This window comes from Sorex fumeus, unplaced genomic scaffold, assembly GCF_029834395.1.
Source record: "Sorex fumeus unplaced genomic scaffold, SorFum_2.1 ptg000007l, whole genome shotgun sequence".
NCBI classification, from domain to species: domain Eukaryota; kingdom Metazoa; phylum Chordata; class Mammalia; order Eulipotyphla; family Soricidae; genus Sorex; species Sorex fumeus.
The window spans coordinates 40611433-40633643 of record NW_026606064.1 but is presented as its reverse complement, the minus strand read 5'-3'; the positions used below and the strand labels follow the sequence as shown (position 1 = coordinate 40633643).

General features: G+C 35.7%; 1 protein-coding gene across 8 annotated transcripts in view; it reads right to left on the bottom strand.

Annotated features, from left to right (window-relative positions):
- CEP170 (centrosomal protein 170) overlaps nucleotides 1–22211 on the bottom strand; it is a 136265-nt gene that overhangs the window by 6913 nt on the left and 107141 nt on the right. For 5 of the 8 annotated variants that reach the window (XM_056131491.1, XM_056131465.1, XM_056131484.1 and 2 more), the window contains 4 exons: nucleotides 16107–16284; nucleotides 13901–14071; nucleotides 9650–9738; nucleotides 441–534 (listed from right to left, as the gene is read on the bottom strand). In XM_056131491.1, the coding sequence (XP_055987466.1) occupies nucleotides 441–534; nucleotides 9650–9738; nucleotides 13901–14071; nucleotides 16107–16284 (532 nt within the window). The remainder of the gene's footprint in view (nucleotides 1–440; nucleotides 535–9649; nucleotides 9739–13900; nucleotides 14072–16106; nucleotides 16285–22211) is intronic. The other 3 variants (XM_056131472.1, XM_056131507.1, XM_056131481.1) reach the window with 2 other exon arrangements.

Genomic DNA, 22211 nt, shown 5'->3' with positions numbered 1-22211 from the left:
TTTTTGAGGAGTCAAGCAATACTGAAGTAGGTGAAAATGATTTATGCAATTTATACTTATGTTAGACCCTTATTTAAAAATTGGTTATATTGCATAATTATCACAAGAATAAGAACATGTCACAGTGAAAAACATGTTTTTTGTCATTCAAACCTTACAACTTTGAAGCAATCAAAGTTACAATCAGAACTTTGATACTGAGACAGATAAAGGAATAAAATCACGTATGTTTGCATACATATTCCTGTTTTTATGATTTTAACTAACAATTTTAGAATAAGCATATTATTCCCTAAAATAAAGCCCTATTATTAATATTCAAGAAAGATTACCAGGCCCAGAGAGATAGTATAGTGGGCAATGTTGTACTAAAGCACTGCCTGCCAGGTGTGGCTCCCAAGCCAAAAAATATAAATAAATAAAAGGAAAAATTATCATACCATACTTGAAGTTTTCACAATAGGGACTTCACTTTCAGCTCTTAACTTGTTTTCTATTTCATCCCAATTGCGATCTTTGTCTTTAAATAATATTCTATAAATAAAAAACAATCATTTTATATTCAAATTTTTTAAATTTTACTACATTTTAAATGATATAAAACAAGCATATCTTTAAGAAACCATTAAACATCACCTGAGTAGCAAATTAAGTACTGAAACACTACTATCATATTTAATTTTATGAGACATCTATATTAAGTTTCTGGTGGGAAGGAGAGGTAATACAGTGATAGAATGCTTATCTTTATTGTGACCCAGACTTGATTTGTCATTGCAAATGCTCCTCCAGTATCATCAGGGGTCATTTCTGAGCACAGAACTACGACTAGCCCGATGAGCACTGCCAGGTGTGGACCCAACCCACACACCCAATAATAAATAAAAAGCGATTGGTTACAAATACACATAACCATTCTTTACTACTATTTATCCCCTTATTTACTAAACAACATTTATGAAACAAATGTAGATGATATGACCTCAAAATTTTATTTAATATTAACCACATAAAAATTACACTTTATAAAATTTATATATTCTTTTCAGATGATATATAAATATAAAATTAAGCATATCATGCAATGCAATTAAGATAATTGGCTGGAAAAATGATAGAAAAATTGTCTATTAACATGTTCATGCTGGCACTGTAATTTGTTTTAATTAAATCACAGTATAGCATGAGCCACCAGCAGTATGCACTGGCATCAGTACATACATCTTATTTATTTATTTATTTATTTATTTGTTCTGGGGTCACACCCAGCACTGCTCAGAACTTATTCATGGCTCTATGCCATGAGTAAGGAAAAATTATTCAGGGATCACTTCTGGCAGCACTTGGGAGACCATACAGGGTTCCAGGAATTGAATCCAGTTTGAGTGAATACATGGTAAGTGCCCTACCTGCTGTACTATCTCTCCAGCCCTTATGCCCTTCAATATAGGATGAGGTATTTAATTGACTGTATAGTAGATGATTGTGCAGAGTATAAACAGTATTTTTAAGGTTTGAGAATGGGAGTACTTCTGTGTTTATCTTTAAAATTTTAATCTGTACTCATTATTAATATATTTATACATATAACATAATTTAGGAATTAATAAATTTCCCTTTCTTATTTCCTCCCAGTACCGGGAATCAAGGTCAGGGCTTCCCAAGTCTTGCAAGGCATATGTTTTATCCGAGTCACATTCCCAGCCCAAGAAACTTTTGGTAAAAATGACTGCCAGTAATTATCTCTATGATGTTGGAAAATAAATCTAAATAGCATTCTAGATACCTTAGAAATATAATGTCAGAAAATCCTGCCTTATTTAAACATCAGCAAAGTACGGAAATTATTATTATTGGAAGCTAATCTCTCTTTAAGCAAAGAACTAACTTTCATTCTTGTTTTCCTAAGAGAGTCAGTGTAGAGGAAACCAGTGTTAAAAAGCAATACTTGCTGGAGAACCTCATATAAAATATCCTGACCTTGTGGCTAGAGAGATAGTAAAAGCTTGCTTTGCATGCGGCCAACCCAGGTTCAATCCTGAGCATATGGTCCCCTGAGCACCTCCCGGAGTGATCCCTGAGCACAAAGCCAGATATAAGGCCTGAGCACTGTTGGGTGTGGCTTAAAAACAAAAGAAACAAAAACTAGAATATTCTAATCCAAAATATTAGTTGAATTTTCTAATCTCATCTAAGAAATGTTACATTAAGGCTATATATTATATCATATGTGCTTTGAAAATAGAATCCTTATAGCAAGAAATTGGTGGGAAGAAAATGACCACTATTTCAGAATCTGCTTGTCTACCTACCACCTATCTCCTTTCTCTGTTCTCTGACTTATGTTTTGAATTTTTTTTTATTGCTGCAATGCCTGGGGATCACACTTTGCTGAGATGCTTACTGTAGGGTTTTGGTACTCATGATCACAGATGTAGTGTTATCAGGGTCACAAACTCAGCATGCAAGAGTAGAACTGTAAATCAAATTACAGCCTCATACCCACAAGGCAGGTGCTCTACTTTTGACCCCTTCAGGATTTAGATTTAAATTGTCTCACACAATTTAAGAAAATTGTGCTTAACCATGTTGTACTGAAAATTCAGTGAGTACTGCCAAAAATGGTAACTGAATTTAATGAAGACATAAAAGTACAAAGTACTTATTAAAGACAATCTGTAAATAGAATTGCAATACATTTAAGATACTAAACTTACTATTTTTGGTTTTTAAGTGAACTCTAACACAGTATTAGAATACTAATAAAGCATAAAATTAGAACAAGAAGTGGGCAACAACTATTTTTATTCAACGATCTTTAAAGCACTCAGGCTATCTCAGATTATGAATTTAAAATACTGTAGAATTAAATATCAATATAACAAACATTAAATTTTATAAAAGTAAAATATTGAGAAAAAATTTTTGTTGCCGTTATGAAGCTGTACCCCAGACATAGTGTTTAGGGTCCATGTTTCAGAGGTCGAATCTAGGGCTCCTGTAAGCAAAGTATGTGCTCACCTTTGAGTTATCCCTTTGTAAAACTGATCCTTTCCTCTCACTAGGCATTAAATCTATCACATGCTACCTTGGACAATAGTACACTATATATGTTTCACTTTGCCAATAGACTAAACACTGTGTAGACACCATGATTTGCATATTTTGTTTAGAACAGGCTCTTATAATGTTGAGATATTTATGCTAACTATGTCCATGAAGCCTGCCAAAGTGCTTTATATCCAACAAACTTTACTCTTGAGTACAAAATAACAAAAACACCAACCATACTATTTTTAACATAAATATACTGAGTCATCTACTAGGAGAGAGAGAGTAAAAGGGAATGTGCCTGCCACAGAGGCGGAGATGGGGGTGGTGGGAGGGATACTGGGAAAACTGGTGGTGTAGAATGGGCACTGGTGGATGGATGGGTACTCGATCATTGTATGACTGAAAAGTAAGCATGAAAGTTTGTAAGTGTGTAACTATATCTCACGGTGATTTATTAAAAAACAGTTTTTTTAAAAAGTCATCTATTTTTTTAAACTTTTAAAATCTTGTCAAATTTCTGTGCAAAATCAATCAAGCAATGTTTTCTTTGCTCTTAATATTAAATGTCAAAGGTACCAAGATCATTTTATTTTGGAGGAAAAGAGGGATATAGTGTAGACTGACATATCCTATGGTAAGGAACAAAGGAAGAGAAAAAAGAGAACAGAACAGAGGAAAGGTACTTCTGGTAGGAAAATCTATTGAATAAATAACTGAGTGGTAAAAAAAAAAATCATTTATTGAGGGAAGACTTGAATTTCAATAAACATAAGAAGGTTGAAACCACAAGGGATCACCCTTTATGGGTAAGGAGAGTTCAAGGTTTTCCTGTGGGTCAAGTGACCACATCAGAACTTTTAATGGTATTTTAAGGATACCACTTATGTATCAAGAGGACCTTATACTTGATGTCTCAGCTTTCCTTTGGATTTTTATGATAAAATCTAAACTACTTAACAAAATCACACTAAACTTATCCTTATTTCTCCATATCATCCTTTATCATGCCCTTGTTCTTATTTCACCTAAAATTTTAGCATGTAATAATTATATAAATCATTCTTTTAAATTTACTGTAAGGTAAAGCAAGTTGATTTTCATTTTATTAAATTAAAAAAATATTTTGAAGAATAGTAACCATCCTTTATAGTTATTAATATTCTCCCCTCCCCTTCCCTTTGTTCCTTTGGGTGTCATACACTTGGTTGTGGTATCATGAATCACACCAGCTTTGGAAATGGAAGCCTCCAATGGCTTTCTCTGGGAAAACTGTGCCCTGTCTGTGCCAAGTTCTGCCAGATCCCAGTCTCTTTCTGATACAAAGTCTACACACAAAACTGAGCTTTTTAGATCTTGTACTTATTATCTTCTGACTAAGGATGAAGATTAAATCTGGAGCAACTGCTTTGAGGTTTCTGAGCTAAACTACAATCCTTTCCAAATGGAATTACCTGCAGAGTGGAGCTCAGACTGTGTGCTTCCAGAATGCTATTCTCAGGAAGGGGCAGGTGTGGTTGTAATTTATGTTACGTTTACCCATAAGGTTGACGCCTCAGTTTCCTTTCAAAATTAAATTCTGTTGAGTGAGGCAAAGCTGCATCATATCAGGCATGATCAAAGTAGGTGAAGTGAGTCAGTGACTGAACTTGGCTTACCTCACTACTAGCTGTTCCCTGCTCACACGAGGAGTGACAGCACACTATGTTGGACTTGACAAATCTCAGATCTGTCAACTTGTATAAAGCAAAGACTTGTATAAAACAGATCTCCCAGGTGGAATATACTGGGTGGGCTACTTGCCTTGCAATTTTTATGCCTTGTGTTGATACCAAAGGAGCACGCAGAACTGTTTCTCTTTGGCCATTATGGCCCCGCCCACCATTACCATTTGTTAATTAATGACTATCACCTGTAGTAAAAGTTTATCTAAAACTCAGGCATGCATAAAAAATATCTTTAAAAAATTGGATGGCAAGATAATGATAGTTCTTAAAAATAATTTCTTGGTTGGTATTTCTGGGCTGCAGCCAGCAATACTCAGAGGCTACTCCTGGCTTATTTTCTTGGGATCTCTCCCCCATGATACTTGTGGGGCTGTATAATGCTCATATATCAATCCTGGCAATCCAAGATGCAAAGCACATGCACTATCTTCTAGTGCGATAGCAGCTTCTGGTGCTATAGAGGCAATGGTGCCATATATCCTCTCTTTTAATCCAGTTGCACTTAAACAGGATTTAGCAAAGACTTAGCCAAAAGCACCAGTTGAATCTCATAAGCATTTATCTTTACAAGATCCTATTGCTATCAGAAATCAGTAGCCACAGACACTAACTACCCTAACATTACAAATAGAAGCACCAGATCACTGCTCAGACTGGGAGCAACACCCTTTGCTTTCACAAGGGACAACAGTAAAACAAAAGGATTTCAGCTACATCAACAGACAGGGATAGAAGCCAAGAAGAGCACCAGAACTTTCAATGTAGCTGAGAATGTCTTCTGTGCAATAATCCTGAATTACTTCAGTGAACTGGTGTTTACTGAATAAAAAAAATTATTTGAAGAGATTCAATAAGGATATTCAGTAAAAATAAATACTAGCGAATATTTAAGAATTCATTCAAACAGAAAGGAAATAGGTAAGGATTACAGAATAGGACCAGCAGATGAATGGAAGAAGCTGAAAGTCTAGTCAGCAACCTTGAAATAATTGCATGCAACATCATCAACAAAGAGGTAAGAGAGCAGGAAAGAAAAATCTAACTTTCTGCTGCTTACAAAAGACACACAAACTCTCATGGTAAACATGAGAAGTTGAAAAAAAACCTCATAAACGATAGTCTAGAAAAAGTAGGATAGTCACATATGAATCAGAACAAATAGCATTTAAGCAATGAAAGTAACTATATAAAGATGAAAATTATTAACTGATTAAAGGTTCAAAAGATTAAAAGGGTTAACCCTAATCAACGTCTATGCACCAAATGAAGAGGCAGCCATTTACAAAGCAATTGCTGACAGACCTGTTGATATATATCAATGGCAATACAGTAATTGTGGGAGACTTTAATATCTCACTTTTGTCACTGCACTGATCAACCAAGTATCAGTCAGGAAATAAGACCTCTAAATAAAGAAGTGGAGTTAAAAAAACAAGCACATTCCCTTCTCCAGTGCACATGTAATATTCTTCAGGATATATATGTTGAAACATAATTAAGAGTGTCTATGAAATTATGTAAAGAAAAATCATATATGATAACTTTTCAAACCATAAATCCAGGAAGATAGAAATCAATTATAAAAAAATAGTCATTCATGGGCTTTCCTTTGTTTGTAAATTTTTATCTTGATGATTTCAATATTCTGTCTCTATCTTTAGATTTTGTCATTTTGAAAATAATGTGTGTTGGAATTTTCTTAATTGGGTCTATTTTCACTGGGATACTTTACTCATTTTTTTATTTGTTTTTTATTTTTTTATTTCTTTTTCTTTTTTTCTTTTTTTATTAGTGAGCCACCATGAGGTACAGTTATAGGCTTACAAATTTTGTGCTTGGGTTTCAATTATACAATGATCAAATACCCATCCCTCCACCAGTGCCATTTCCCACCACCATGGATCCCAGTATCCCTTCCACCCCCCACACCTCCATCCCACCCTGCCTCTGTGACAGGGCATTCCCCTCTGTTCTCTCTCTCCTTTTGGGTGTTGTGGTTTGCAAAAGAGGCACTGAGTGGCAATCATGTTTGGTCTATAGTCCACTTTCAGCATGCTTCTCCCATCCTGGGAGGATCCTCCCAACACCCTTTATTTGGTGCTCCCTTCTCTATCTGAGCTGCCTTTTCCCCTAGCATGTGTGGCTGGCCTCCAAGCCATGGAGCAAAATTCCTAGTACTAATCTCAGCCATTCTTGGGTGTTAGTCTCCTATTTTGTTACTTTATGTTCCCCAAATGAATGCAATCTTTCTATGTCTATCCCTCTCTTTCTGACTCATTTCGCTTAACATGATACTTTCCATGTTCACTGGGACACTTTAGGCCTCTTGGATCTCAGTGCCTTTCTCAACTCTGAGATGTCCTTATCCATGATTTCTTTAACTACTGTTTCTTCACATTTGCCTTCAGAAACTCCAATGACTCATATTGTTCCACTTGAACTCATCCCATAGTTCTTTAGTATGCTGCTTATTTCTTTTCAGACTATTTTCCACTTTCTGCTGTTTTCCAATGGTTTCCTCTATCTCATTTTGGAACTCCTTAATCTTCTGTTCAGCTTCTATTATTCTGTTGCTCAGAGCTTTTATTGACTTTTGTTTTATACACCTACCAAGTTTTGCATTTCTGTCACTTCTGTAATAGCTTTTTTTGGGGGGGGGGGTTGTGTGGGGGGGTCACACCCGGTGATGCACAGGGGTTACTCCTGGCTCTGCACTCAGGGGACCATATGGGATGCTAGGAATTGAATCCAGGCCGTCCGCATGCAAGGCAAATACCCTACCTGCTGTGCTATCACTCCAGCCCCCTAGCTTTTTTGTTTTGATTCTCCTACTTTCTTGTGTTTTACTGACTTGTGCTTTGAGTTTGTTTGAATTCACTGAACCTCCTCATTAAAGTCACTATCTGAGGATCTAGGAGTATTGTTCATGTCCTTGGTGATACTATTTTCACACACTGAACTTGGTGGATTTCTACATGTTTTCCCAATTGTTTTTCTAGTATTCTTGTGCTGGGGTGAGTTTATTTTAGTTAACCCCCTAGGAAGATGATGAGGGATTAGAGGTTGCTTTCTGTCTTCTCTGCCTGTCCTCAAAGAATTACAGAAAGAATAACAGTGAGAGGCATATAATTTGTTGAGTATATCTCAGCTTCAGAAGCTGTGGTGTGTGTCCTTAATATGATGCAGGCTGGAGGTGGAAGCTGCTAGGACCTGTCACCCTCTGGAAGGAAGGGGTTCTCCTTCCTATTTGGAATAGGTCCAGTGATACCAGCCAGAGGCGAGCCTCACCTGGGATGGAACTTACAAAGAAAGCCCATAAAATGTACGGCAGATCTATCAAATGAGACTACAAGCCAGAAGAATATGGAAAGATAGTCTACAAAAAGTCGACGGACAGAACACCTCAACAAGAATAAAATCTCCAGCTAGATAATCATTCGGACTTGAAGGAATTTCATGGACAGGCAACAGCTCAGGGAATTCATAGCTTTGTAACCAGTTTTACAAGAAGCTTTAAAAGAGCTCCTTTACAGGACAGGAGAAACTTCCCATCATGTGGTACTGAATTTGGCAATCACTAACAGCATATACGGTTGTCCTCTACTAGATTAAGAAAGGTTAAAAACCTTACAGGCTTTTAAAAATAAGGTTAAAGTACAAAGTAAAATTTAATGGAATATGTTTCAGATGCCAGAAATGAAAACTTAGTTATGTAAATGGCAATAGGCAGTATACTGTATAATATTAACTGATTTAAATGTCATTATTTACACAGGTTAAAAACATATAACATTAATCATCAAATTTATTTTTATTGATTTATCTTCTGATAATTCCATTTGCCATTCTTTGAAGTTTGGTTGGAGCAAGCAATATGAAATAAATTTGTTATATCCCTGACAAGGGTGCAGGCTGGGGAATGGCAGGAACCTTAGAGATACTGTTTGTGGGATTGTTGCTGCAACATTGTATGCCTGAAACAATTTTATTATAAAAAAGCTTTGTAAATTGCTGTCTTAATAAAAAAAAATTTAAAAAGAGTCAGAAAAAGTTTTAACATTTGGAAACTGAGTAACATACTGTTATGCAACCTTTGGATCCAAGAGGAATTCAAAGAAGAAGTAATACATCAACCCTGCAAAACTCCTAGGTTCGTGTGGCTGAAATCTGGGGCCTTCTTAGAATGGAGGTGACCAGCCTCCCTCAACCTCCCACCCCAATACTGATAGAGCCCCAGGACCATGGCCCACATCCTAAGATTCCTCAAAAAAGGCCCAGATTCACGACTATTCTTGAAAAAGATACCAAGTTATGAAATTCACAGGTACACAGCCTCCAGACTGAAAAATCTGTGGCCTCCTCGGGATATGGTGGGTTATTATTTGCCCTAGTTCTACAGATTCTGGAGCTCCTGGAGCGCATGGCTGCAACACCTCCAAATCCTTCAATTCGGACAGCCCACTAGGAGCACAGCAAACTAGGAAAGTAGCAGAGAAGCTTTAGGGGTTGGAATGGAAACATTCAAAATATGGTGGTGGGAAGGTGTAATGGTGGTGGGATTGGTATCAGAATATTAAATGAAATAAATTATTGTGAACAACTTTTTAAAAATAAAATCAAAAAGAAAAAAATTGATTTGAAAGTCTATTAATTTAAAATATGTATAATTTTACTGAAGAAAAAATTCTGCTTACTAACAAAATTAATAAGTTGCTATAGATATTAACTCTAATTAAAAAGGTGCTATTAGCTATGATCTAGAATATTTGCTTATCTTTCTGTTTTCTTAATGTTCTTTAATCTTGGATTCCTAAAAATAACAGAAAATTATAAATGATGAAAGCAATGAGGTTTGAGTAACAAAATGGTACCTGATCTTTCCAGCTGTTTTATCTATAGACTGTCTTATCTTCTTAGAGAACTGAAAGACTGAAGAGAGCAACAGATTATCTCCCATTACCTAAAACATCCAAAAAAAAAAGCATATTATATAACCACTTTATTGTATAACCACCAAAAAAGATCAGTTAAAATTCATTACATTTAAGAAAACTTAATATTTATATATTTTAAAGCTTAATGATGGTCATTAGAGTTACTTGAAACTAAATGAAAACAAATATTAATGAGTTCCATTTTGTAAAATAATGTGTCAAGTTTCCATACTATAATTGTCATGCCACTTTTGAAAAAACACATTGTATCATCAGTTACTAAGATAATCTATCTTCAAGTCTTCAACTTAAACTATCATAAAAATTAGTATTATTAAATATATGACTCTTTTAACAGATATAAAAATCCAAAACGTTTGCTTTAGTTAGGGAAGAGTATTAAAAAGTTTAAAACTGTATTTAAAAATGTTTTTATGATGGCTTGGAATTACTAACGTTAAAATTTTTGAATAAAATTAGCCTTACGGTCTCTGTAACAACACTCAACTTTCTTAATATAGTAAAATCAGCCACACAAATAAAGTAATAAACTTTATTTACAAAAACAGGTGGCAGGCTGCATTAGCCTGCAAGATAGTTTGCCAAGGATTAAATAATGAAAAGCATAGCTAGTAGAGAGTGCTAGAAACAACTGAAATGGGGTTAGATGAAGGTTCTCAAATCTATTTTCTGCTTCTTATATTTTTATAACTCTTAGAATTCTTTATGAAAATTAGCCATGACTTTAAATTTCTTTTAAACACTTAATAAGGGGATGCCAAATAAAAACCCTCTAGGTTTGTGACTCCCCCCAAAAAATACACTGGTAGGGGATACTATACAAATATACACAAGAACTTATAAGAGAGATGCAAATAAGTACTAATTTTCTTATTTCATAGCATATGAAATCTAGTGAAAAGAAATTCAATACAAGTGGCATAAATAAAGATGACATCAAGGAATACTAGAATTTAAAAATAATAAGATTAAAGCTTAAAGGATCATTTAGAGAAACACTACGGCAATGATGGTTGGAAGGGGTCACTCTGGATGGGAGATATGTACTGTAAGTGGATAAAGGACCAAATATGATGGGTCTCTCGGTATCTATATTGCAAACCATAATGCTGAAAAGTAGAGAGAGAAAGAAGAAAAGTGCCTGCCACAGAGAAAGGCTGAGGGGTGGGAACTGGAGATGTAGCAGGAGAGATACTGGGGATACAGGTGGTGGGAAATGTACACTGGTGGAGTGATGGGTGTTGGAAGACTGAAACCCAACCATGAAAGCTTTGTAACTATATCTCATGGTGATTCAATTGAAAAAAAAATAGTAATAAACAAAGGATCATTTATAATGCAAATCACACCATAAAGGCAATAACAGGATAAATAAGCATAACATTATTTCATAAGCCTTGAAACAATAAAAATAAAAGAAGATATATATAAAGCTAGTAAAGAAGATATATATGAAGCAGGAAAGTTTAAGACAGGCAATAGCACAGGAAAAATGTATCTCTTTTTAATTTTTTGTCATTGGTTTTTGGCTATACCTGCTCAGGGACTTATTTTTAGTTCTGAGATCAGTACTCAGAGGAACAAAAGGGTGTCAGAAATCGATTCTGATGCGTCTCATGCATGGCAACTGCCCTATATGCTTTATTATTGCTTTGGCCCAGTATCTCTCTTTTAAGCCCCCAAAAGTACAGTTCAGTGCACATGTATTGAAAAAATGTACATTACTTATTGTGATATCAATGAACGCAGATTTTCAAATTCTTTTTAAAAATATAAACTTTGTCCACAGAATTTTACTACATGTAGAGGAATTTATATTCCCACAATTCAGTATGGAATTAGTATAGACCAAATTAGAGAAAGAGTCCTATTACTGAGAATAACACCAAGAATAACAAATTAACAGGCCAGAACAGAGGAAGAGAGAGGATGTATGTTTTAAAATCATCGAGTAAACTGCAGTATAACTGCAGTATAACATCACACTTTTATACATGGTACTTCCCCCTATATTCAGTACTACTATAAACATATTTAAACATAATAATGATTAACTCTTCTTCTGTAATGTCAGGGATCCACAAATGTCAACTTATGATCAAATCCTTATCACACACTTTTCATTTTCTTCCACCAACCCCCTAATCCTGTACTAGAACCACCTCTACATATTGTTCTTCAATTATCTCTTTACATGATACAATTTTAAACAATCATTCTTTTGTGAATAAACTAATTTATGTCCTAGTATTTTTCCACAATTCATCTGCTTTTTAATTACCTTTTCAATAAACCTCTTTTCCTGATTTCTCAACGGCGATTTAAAATGTCAAATTAATCTGTATTGGTCTCAGAGGTATAAAAATACATCATTATTTATTTATTTATTTATGTAGACTTCTGAACCATACCTGGCAGTGCTCAGGGCTTACACCTGACTTGGTACTCAAGGCTCAATCCTGGTAGGTTGAGAGGATCCAATCTGAGCTGGCTGCATGCAAGGCAAGTGCCCTACTTGCTTTACCATCACTCTGGCACCATTAATCATAAATCTAAATGTGACAAATACTATTGGTCTAATTCCAGTTATTTATTTTCTTTATTTCTTTATTGAGGTGCACTCCCAGCAGTGCTGAGGATTGTTTTCTGTTGGTACTTGTGAGTGGCCCTTGGTAGTGCTGGGAGATCTTGCAATAACAGAGATTGAATAAGGTCCTCCTGCATGCAAAGCATGTGCTCCAGCCCTCTGAATTATCCCGTTAGTCTTCAAACACCTTTTCTTTTGTTCTCTTTATTAATGAAATAAAAATTCATTAAGCTACCACCTAAATCAAAACACAGACCTACCAATCTGACAGAATATTGTTCCTTTCATTGTTTCTGCTACCACACAATACTCACTTTGACATTAGTCATGTGATTAATTCATCAAGTGTATATTACCAGACTTGAGCAAATGCTTGAAATTTTCTTGCTCTTTTGTTTGTTACAAAATTATGTATAAGAACAAGCACTATGTATCTCATAGTATAGGCAATATGAAACAAGTAGTACAAACTGGAATTCAGCCTACACTTATAATAGTCTAGCTGAGCACTACTAGTTAATTTATAAATGTGATAAATGCATACTACTTTGTATTAAAAGATAGCTGACTGACACAATCTATCTTAATAATATTGACTCTTCCATTGTATCTCTATGCCTGCTTCCCATTATAGCATGAACATCCACAATTCCATTCATTGAGCCTCCTGCTTTTTAAAAATATCATTTGTTACATCTATTTTTGTTCTAAGTATATATTTTTCAAAATTAAAATAATGTAGAATTATCACATATCTTTTGAGAATTACCATTTTCATTAAACATTATGTTGCCACAGTTCATCTTTATTATTGCGTATTGCTACAGACCCTTAACTTTGACTGTATTTAGTTCAATTTGTGAACAAAACATTTTTCTGACAGATTTTTTTCAAATTTTATTATTGTCCACTTTCCTACCACAAATATATCACTTTGTAAAAATCTATTTCTTCGCTACTATAAAGATATCCCTATATGAGGGATCACTCCTGGCAGTGCTCAAAGTATATGGTACCAGGGATCAAACCTGGGTCTATCTGCAAGGTATAATATAATATCTCTTTAACAATTTTTTATTTTAAAGCAGAAACTTTTGTGTCTGTTTTTGGTTTGGTTTTTGGTTTGGTTTTCTCTCTGTTAAAAATATTCTGTATCTTTTTGGGGCTGGAGCAATAGCACAGCGGGTTGGGCATTTGCCTTGCATGCGGCCAACCCGGGTTCAATTCCCAGCATCCCATATAGTTCCCTGAGCACCACTGGAGTAATTCCTGAGTGCAGAGCCAGGAGTAACCCCTGTGCATTGCCAGGTGTGACCCAAAAAGAAAAAATAAATTTTTTGTATCTTTTAAAAACCCATGCCTTACTATATTGCTGAAGGACACTTTTGATTGAAAGTCTGGCTTCTGTTCTTTAGAAACTAATTCATTTGGAAATTAATGACTTACATATGATTGATGTCAAGGTGAAGTCTTCTTCAACCTAAAAAGGACAAGTCCCCTTTTCCTAGTTGTATTTATTGAGCAGTTCCTCTTTTTACCACCAATAAGAAATGTTGCTTCTGCTATTAAAGTTTACTTACTTCATCCCTACTCCAGGTTCTTCGTCTTGTAATTGTTAAGTGATCATGTGGCTCTGCTGTTTGAGGTCTTGGATCACTAGACTGACAATTGTTTCCTTCTGACGTTTTAGAATGAACTAATGGAGGAATCTTTCGAAAGTTGAGGCTTTCATCAAAAACGCGATCAACCAACTATATGGATAAAGAAAATAATTTTATGAGAATAATTTGAAAGACACAGATACTGGCATTATAATTTTATAAATAGAAGTTACTCCATTCTAAGGTAATAAGTATATCTTTAGTAAGCCAATTAATGTTTTTAGACAAACATTTCAAAGTTACCTATCTTCTAAGATATTCATGTACTGTGAGTTTATTTTCAAAATCCAAAATACATAATCATGTTAAAATTTATTCTTTCATGGATAAGATTTCCCCCACATTGAAAACAGATGGTAAATAGAAAAATCTGAGATACGGATGAGGAGCCATTTTACTCACATTGCCTTACCAGTGCAAAATAATGTTTCTTTTTCTTTTAGTTTCCTATCTTGTAGTTTTCCTTTTTTCCTCCCCAAATTCAGGTGCCAAATTTCTTCTCAGATAATAAATTGCAAATTCCCATTAAGTTTACAAAAGGAAAAAAATTTAAGTCCACAAAGTATTTTAATCTTCAATAAACCTAACTATGCTATAGAAAGAACACATTCCAATAAAAATGATACAGTGTAATCTACTGTGCAAATTACAGACTTCAATACAAAGTAACTCAGGCTTACTGAAGAAATAAGCTCTAGCATAATATTCAGAAACAAAAAAGAAAAAACTAAGTTAATTTCATGGAAACTGTTTAATTTTATAAAGTATTACATGAATATCTAATCATGATCGCTAAAATTTAGCTGAGAGTTGAGAAAATAATATCAACTTAAATGTAACAAATTTGTATGTTTTGCCACCAAGAAGAATCTTTTATTTTTTTTTTTCACCAATCTAGATGATTTTATATATGCTTAAATTGGACTGATCAGTGTGGTAACAGAACTCTACAGAAATTAATGAATCGTAATTTATCAAAATAGATAATACATGAAGGGGGCGGGGTGGAGGGAAACAACATATCAACCAAAAAATGAACATGAAGAACTTGACTATAAAAGTGATGTGACAAAAAGGCAACTGAAGAAAATACTATTAGCACAGTTTACCAGAATAAAATTTATCAAAAAGGCTATTTGTTTTTGGCCACTATTAAGACATTATTATTATTATTTTTTTTTCTTTTTGGGTCATACCCAGCGATGCTCAGGGGTTACTCCTGGCTCATGCACTCAGGAATCACTCCTGGTGGTGCTCGGGGGACCATATGGGATGCTGGGAATCGAACCTGTATCGGCCATGTTGGCTGCGTGCAAGGCAAACGCCCTACCTGCTGTGCTATCGCTCCAGCCCCTAAGACATTATTTTTACAAAATTAAAAAAAAAAATGAACCTTGAGGCTGGCAATTTTTTTTTTCTGTTAAGAGGCAGGTAGTAGCGTTTTAAGTTCTGCTATTACATAGTCTCAAGAAAAGTACTCAATTCTGACTTTACAGCATACAAAACCAGATGATAACTAAGTGACTTTTTTTTTAATTATCACTCCTTTGCTTGCTTTTCTGCACAAATCAAGAAAGCCAACATGGTAAAGCACCACTGATTAATATTTTATGTTAAAGGCACTTTCAGGAGCAATGTTATTGGAAGAGAAATAGTCTATTAGGGAAGAAAAAATACTGATAATGAATTGAATTTGTGTGTGTGTGTACACATAGGCATATTTTAAGAAACAATATACCTGGGTATAAATATAGGATCTCTATGTATTTATCAACAAAATTATTTATAATAATGAAAACAACAGAATTTTTTCCTTTTACTAGAGATAATTCCTAGTTAATTTTATATTATTTTCAGAGCCAAGTTTTAAAAATTTGCTCATTCATCAAATTTTGATTTTCTTTATAGATAACATTCACATGTGAAACTATGTAGTACTATTAGCAGAGTGCTCATTCTAAATAATTTTACGGTTTCATGTTAATAGTAGACCAAATGTTAGCCTTTACTAGTTTTGTTAGAAAACAAAGGAAACTTTTGAAAGTTTGAAAATGCAGAACTGCATGCAAACTTAAACAAACTAAGCAAAAAGCAGAAAGCAAAAGAAATAAAGAAAAGAAAGAACCTTATGCATTTCTCCATGAAGATCTCCTACCTCTTCTCTAGTGTCTATGGCAGAGCCAGGGGTGGTGGCGGCAGTGCTTACTGTGGTACTAGGGGCAGTGCCTGATGAAGTCACTGAATCTATCTCTCCTGCTACGTCGTTGATTTCCCGAGCAATGAGTGCAAGATCTTGGCTGATCCTGGTAATAATTTAGAAGAGAAGTTTAATCCCTTTTGAACAACAGCTCTAGAAACAATTATGATAAAACCAATTAGGTAAGTTGCACATTTTATTAAAGATATATTAAAGTATATATTAAAGATACTTTTAAAATTCTTTGGAAATGCCACAAACTATTTGATATTTTAAAAATTGAAATTTCAAAACCAAAACTAAATTCCATATAATCTATAAATTCTAAAATTTTAAAAATCAACTTTAGAAATGATATGTCCTTTTAAATACACCGAGATTATTACAAGAAATTGAAGGGAGGGGTGGTTTGGACAGAATTCAATGAGTATGTGGACTTGTGTAAAACGAACTTTATTTTCACCAACTTACAAAATAAAGCTTAGCATTTTTCTTTGAATAATAAGCAAGAATGAACAGACATTATTGCCATTAGAAAAGCTAGTGACTTCCCCAGATATAGATAGCTATGTCTATCTCAAAACATTTACTGTCATCATTATTTCAAAACTACATTAGTCCTCAAAAATAATCCTCAATAGAGACATTTTTAACTTAGTGTGTTAACAAAGAGCCATATACTATTACATTACTTAGGCCTGCACTCAACCCCCCACCACTACATGGTCCTGATTATCATCACTAGGAGAGATCCCTCAGAACAAAGTTGAGAGCAGACCCTGGGCACTGCCAGGTGTGGTCCAAAAACAAAGACAAAAAAGTATTTTTGGATAACTTACACTTAACCATAATTGTACTTCTTTGTAATTTTAAGTATTTTATGTTTATAAACTTAGAAACAATATTCTGAGAAGAGTTTCATAAAGTTCCCCAAATTGCCAGAAAGATCTTGAGTATTAAGAGGTTAAGAACATCAGTGCAGCACTTTATGCTGTGTATAGTACCTCACAATATACTATCATCTCACTTGATATGATTTATGTATTTGACAATGCATATGCATATAATCCCAGAGAACAGGCTTGCTGATTGGTGTAATTTTGACCACAAGGCTTAAAAGTAACTTAACAAGGGCCAAATACTGGGTTAAGGGCTCATTTCTATTGTGGGGTCCTAGGTTCATTTCCAGTGACACTGCTGAAAAAAATAATAATTTCCATAAAGTCACTTAAGTCACATTTTTAGCTATAGGTACTGAAGAATTAAACAACTGTTTTCAATGATAAACGAGAAAACTGAATTTTTCTCTTTACAGTGTTTTTCTTTTCTCTAAAGAGGGATAATGTTAGAAACTCTACCATTGAAATTTTTTTCAAAAAGATGTCAGCGCAAGTGAGCTGTAAGTTTTCAAGTTTGAACTCAACTGGATAGGGAAATAGGGAACTATATTATCAGTTGTATTATATTATGCCATTTTATTAAAGGTAAAATATACTGGGCACCATTATAAAGTATCTACATTACCATGATATACACATTTAACCACTGTGTAAAAAGATGTAAAGGTAAAGGTAAAGGCCCTCCCGTTGATCATCGATTTGCTCGAGCAGGCCCAGTAACATCTCCATTGGAGACTTTGTTGTTACTGTGTCTGGCATATCGAATACTCTCGGTAGCTTGCCGGGCTCTCCGAGAGGGGCGGAGGAATCGAACTCGGGTCGGCCATGTTGGCCACTTGTAAGGCGAACGCCCTACCGCTGTGCTATCGCTCCAGCCCTACTTAGCATATTATTAGAGGTCAGAAAAATAAGGCAGAAATCTGAGGGAGTTATATGACAATCTGGAATTAAAGATCAAATAGCATGTGGCATTCCTAGTTTACATTATATCATGGTACATCTAACTTTATTCCAAATGTAATTTTTAAAAACTTAGTAAATATTGATATAATTATTTTGAGTGAAAACTGTTCCCTTGGATAATATATTCAATTATTGTACTTTCTGGAATTAAATTAGACAGGATAAGAAATAACTAAGTATAATGAGATTAAAAACAGGTAAGAATCTGTTTATTCAAAACTGTTTTTTTGTTTTTAAAAAATATATTTGTATAATTAAGCTTCTAATACTTTTAAAAAGCAGCTTGAATATATTACAAAAACACAAGATGATAGTAATAACAGTATGTTTTGCAATAAAAATTGTACTGAAAATTGTACACATATTTTTCACTAAGTAAGCACCTAAAAGTCTCCTTTCAATATATGAAAATGTTGTGGATAGGCCAGCTGTTCCTTTGCCTGGCAATTCTTATCTTAAAGCTGGCTCAAACATGGAGAAAAATTTAAAATCCACATTGCTCAAAAATCTCAGAAACTCCTTGAACCAGTATTAGGAAGTATAAAAGGTAAAATTTTATTAAATAAATCCCCCCAAACCAAAATAAAACACCAAAGTTATAAACATCTTGGAAGTAGAAATAGCATTTTTATAATTCATTAGAAAATGATCTACTCGTGACTGTTAAATCTAAGTTTAAAAATTAAATCATAATGCTTCTAAAATATTTCTGTCATAATTAAAATATTTTATAATATTTCTTTCCAAATCTTTATCTTTCTTTAATCTCCAAGTTTGTAACCTCTATTCTTTCATTTTTAAATTGTTTTTGGGCCACACTTGGCGTTACCAATGATCACTCCCAGGGGTGCTCAGTGGACTAAGTATTGTGAGGGACTGAACCTGGGCCTCCTACATACATAACATGCTCTCAGTCTGAGGGTGGTTTTTCCGGGCCAAACCTGTCTGTGTTCAGGGCTTAAACCTGGCTCTATGCTCAGGTTTCACTCCTGAGCACAGGACCTGGAGGAACCATAAGTTGTTTCATGAATCAAACTAGATTGGCCAAATGCAAAGCATTTTATCTCTGTACTATCTCTCTGGCTTTGCCCTCTTGTTATTTTGAATCTCTATCTCTATCAAATACAAGAAAGGGTGAAATTCTAAATGACACAAATATTTTGTTTGGGCTTCTATATGAAATATTTAGTAGTAATAAAAGCCTTTTGTTTTGAAATGTCAGATAACTATTTTTAGGAACAGGGTTGATGGGGATTCTGTGATTTCAATTTAGTTCACAAATGAAAAAATATATATAGGTGTGTGATTGTTGGTACAAAAAAATTTTAAATAGTGTTGGATTAAAAATGTGAATAAAACCTTGGTTGAGAGTCATTAGTGCAAACTAAGCAAACATAATAGTATGACTTTTTTTTTTTTGTTACACAATAAGATGCTAGGGACTGAATCTAGCACGAAAAGCATGTCCACCAGACCTCAGTGCCATCTCCAATAATAGAGTTTCAAAAATTATAAGAATTTATTTTTGATTCTACAACTGTAGTCAGATCTATAGTCTGCTAAATTAAAGTTAGTGGACATACAAAACAATTAAAAGCTCATTAAAAAGTACTTGATAAATACCAGCTGTTTCATGTATTCCACCCTACTATAACTCTTATTGATAGTTTACTACATGACAAGTATCAGGTGAAGTACTTATTCATTTGTCAATGCTGTCAAAATGGCATACATTTTACACCTACGATCAATTACAATAATTACTTCTGCCAGGTTCAGAGACCTTATGAGTGAGTAGGGAATGAGTCTAGATACAGGAACATGTGCATGTGCCAGAGTCCATGCTCCTGGCCATTTGGCTAAATGTAAATCTTCTTATTGTCTTGTTTCGGGCCATACCTGGCTATGTTCTGGACTTACTCCTGCTGTGTGCTTAGGGATCATTTCTGGTGGGCTTGAAGAGCCAGATGGAGGACCCTGGATTGAGCTTGGGTCAGTATTTGCAAGCATCTTACACTGTTGTATTTTTTCGGGCACAAGGCATTCTTATTATTGAGGTCATTGCTCAGAGTTTGGCAGAATTCACAGTTCTCTATTTTCTGCCAATATCACTTACTACCAAAGCTTCATGCATTTTCTTTTTTTTCATTTTTTTATAATTTTATTTATTGAATCAGTGTGAGAGCAGTTACAAAGCTTTTGGGCTTAAGTCTCGCTCATACAATGAAACACCGCACCTTCACCAGTGCCCATTCTCCACCACCAAAAACCTTTGGGGCAGATGATTTCCACATTACTCCCTCTCTACTTTGATTACATTCAATATTTCGACACCAGACCCACTATTATTATTTGTGATTTTACTCCAACACTCAGATCTGCTGAAAAGGCAACAGTAGACAATTTCTTTTCTATTGCTGGTTATGAATAATATATGATGTCGCATGGCTGCAGTAGTTTCGGATTTTGAAATTTCGAAATTTTAACAATTAAATCAGGAGGGATTTATGCCAAAACCTGAGGGGTTCCGAGATTTGTTCGTGAGTCTCTTGGATCATGGCCGTTAAGCAGCTTGATCAGGAGCCAGAAAGGCCGTTCGTGGGCAGCTACTCGGGGTCTTGTAAGGATGGGGAGGAAAGGGCCGGCTCCATCCCCATCCCATGAGATCCCGCGTGTCTTGTCACTGTGGGCCCAAACCTGACTGTACAGTGGCCTCTGGAGGATGGCGGCCACTGGGCTGCCAGGGGGAACAGACCAAGGCACAAAACCTATTCCCACCTGGGGTGGCCCAGCGCCGGTAACCTACTGCAGGGACTGGACGCATTTCTGCCCAAAGCCACTGGGTTCCGCAATTTGTTTCTGAGTCTCTGGGATCATGGCCGTTAAGGAGCTTGATTAGGAGCTAGAGAGGCCGTTCATGAGCAGCGACTTGAATTTCGATAGGATGGGGAGGAAAGGGCCGACTCCACCCCAATCCCGTGAGGTCCCACGTGTCTTGTCACTGCAGGCCCAAACCTGACCATCCAATGGCCTCTGGTGGATGGCGTCCACTGAGCCGCCAAGGGGCAGCAGGTGGAGGGAAAATACCCTTTCCCCCTGGGGTGGCCTGGCCACAGTAGCCTACTGCGTAGCCAGGATGCATTTCTGCCAAACGCTGCTGGGTTTCAAGATTTGTTTCTGAATCTCTGGGATCATGGTCGTTAAGCAGCTTGATCAGTAGCCAGAGACTTGTGGGCAGCGACTCGGGGTCTTGTTGGGATGGGGAGGAAAGGGCCGGCTCTAGCCCTATCCCATGAGGCCCCGTGTGTGTCGTCACTGTGGGCCCAAATCTGACTGTCCAGTGGCCTCTGGAGGATGGCGGCCACCGGGGTCACCAGGGGGAACAGGCCAAAGCACAAAACCTATTCCCACCTGGGGTGGCCTAGCGCCTGTAACTTACTGCAGGGACTGGATGCATTTCTGCCAAAAGCCGTTGGGTTTTGAGATTTGTTTCTGAGTCTCTGAGATCATGGCCATTAAGCAGTTCGATCAGGAACCAGAGAGGCCATTCCTCCAATCATATAGCTGATCTGGAGGTGGTTTGTGGATGTGTCTCCCATATACCTAACTTCTGCCCGTTTACTTTCTTGGTAAACTTTGCCCCAAGATTTTGGGGTCTGACCAAAGGCACAGCAGCAATTTGGGGTATCTGGAAGTCTGAAGGTGCTATCAGGCTGCTGATGCACTTGCCTCACAGGTAGACTGACCTGCTGGAGGCACCATATCCCTAGCTTCATGCATTTTCTTTGACTTCCACAATTATGACTCTGGATCTCATCAGCTTCTTGTTTAAAAGTCATAAGAGGAAATGGAAATACAGTCTTTGATTCTGGATTGGAAGGATTAATATTGTCAAAATGATATATGTACCCAAAATACTATTCAAATTCAATGCAGTCCCTATAAAAATAACTATGGCAGGGACTGGAGAGATAGTATTTACAGTGGGTAGGGCACTTGTCTTGCACTCAGTGGATCTGGATTTGACCCCTGACATGCAGATGGTCCTCTGAACCCTCCCAGGAGTGACTGCTTCTTTTTTTTTTTTTAATTGAATCACCATGAGTTACTGAGTTACTCAACTGAGTTTCGGGTGTACAATGTTTCAACACCAGTCACTTCTTCCCCAGTG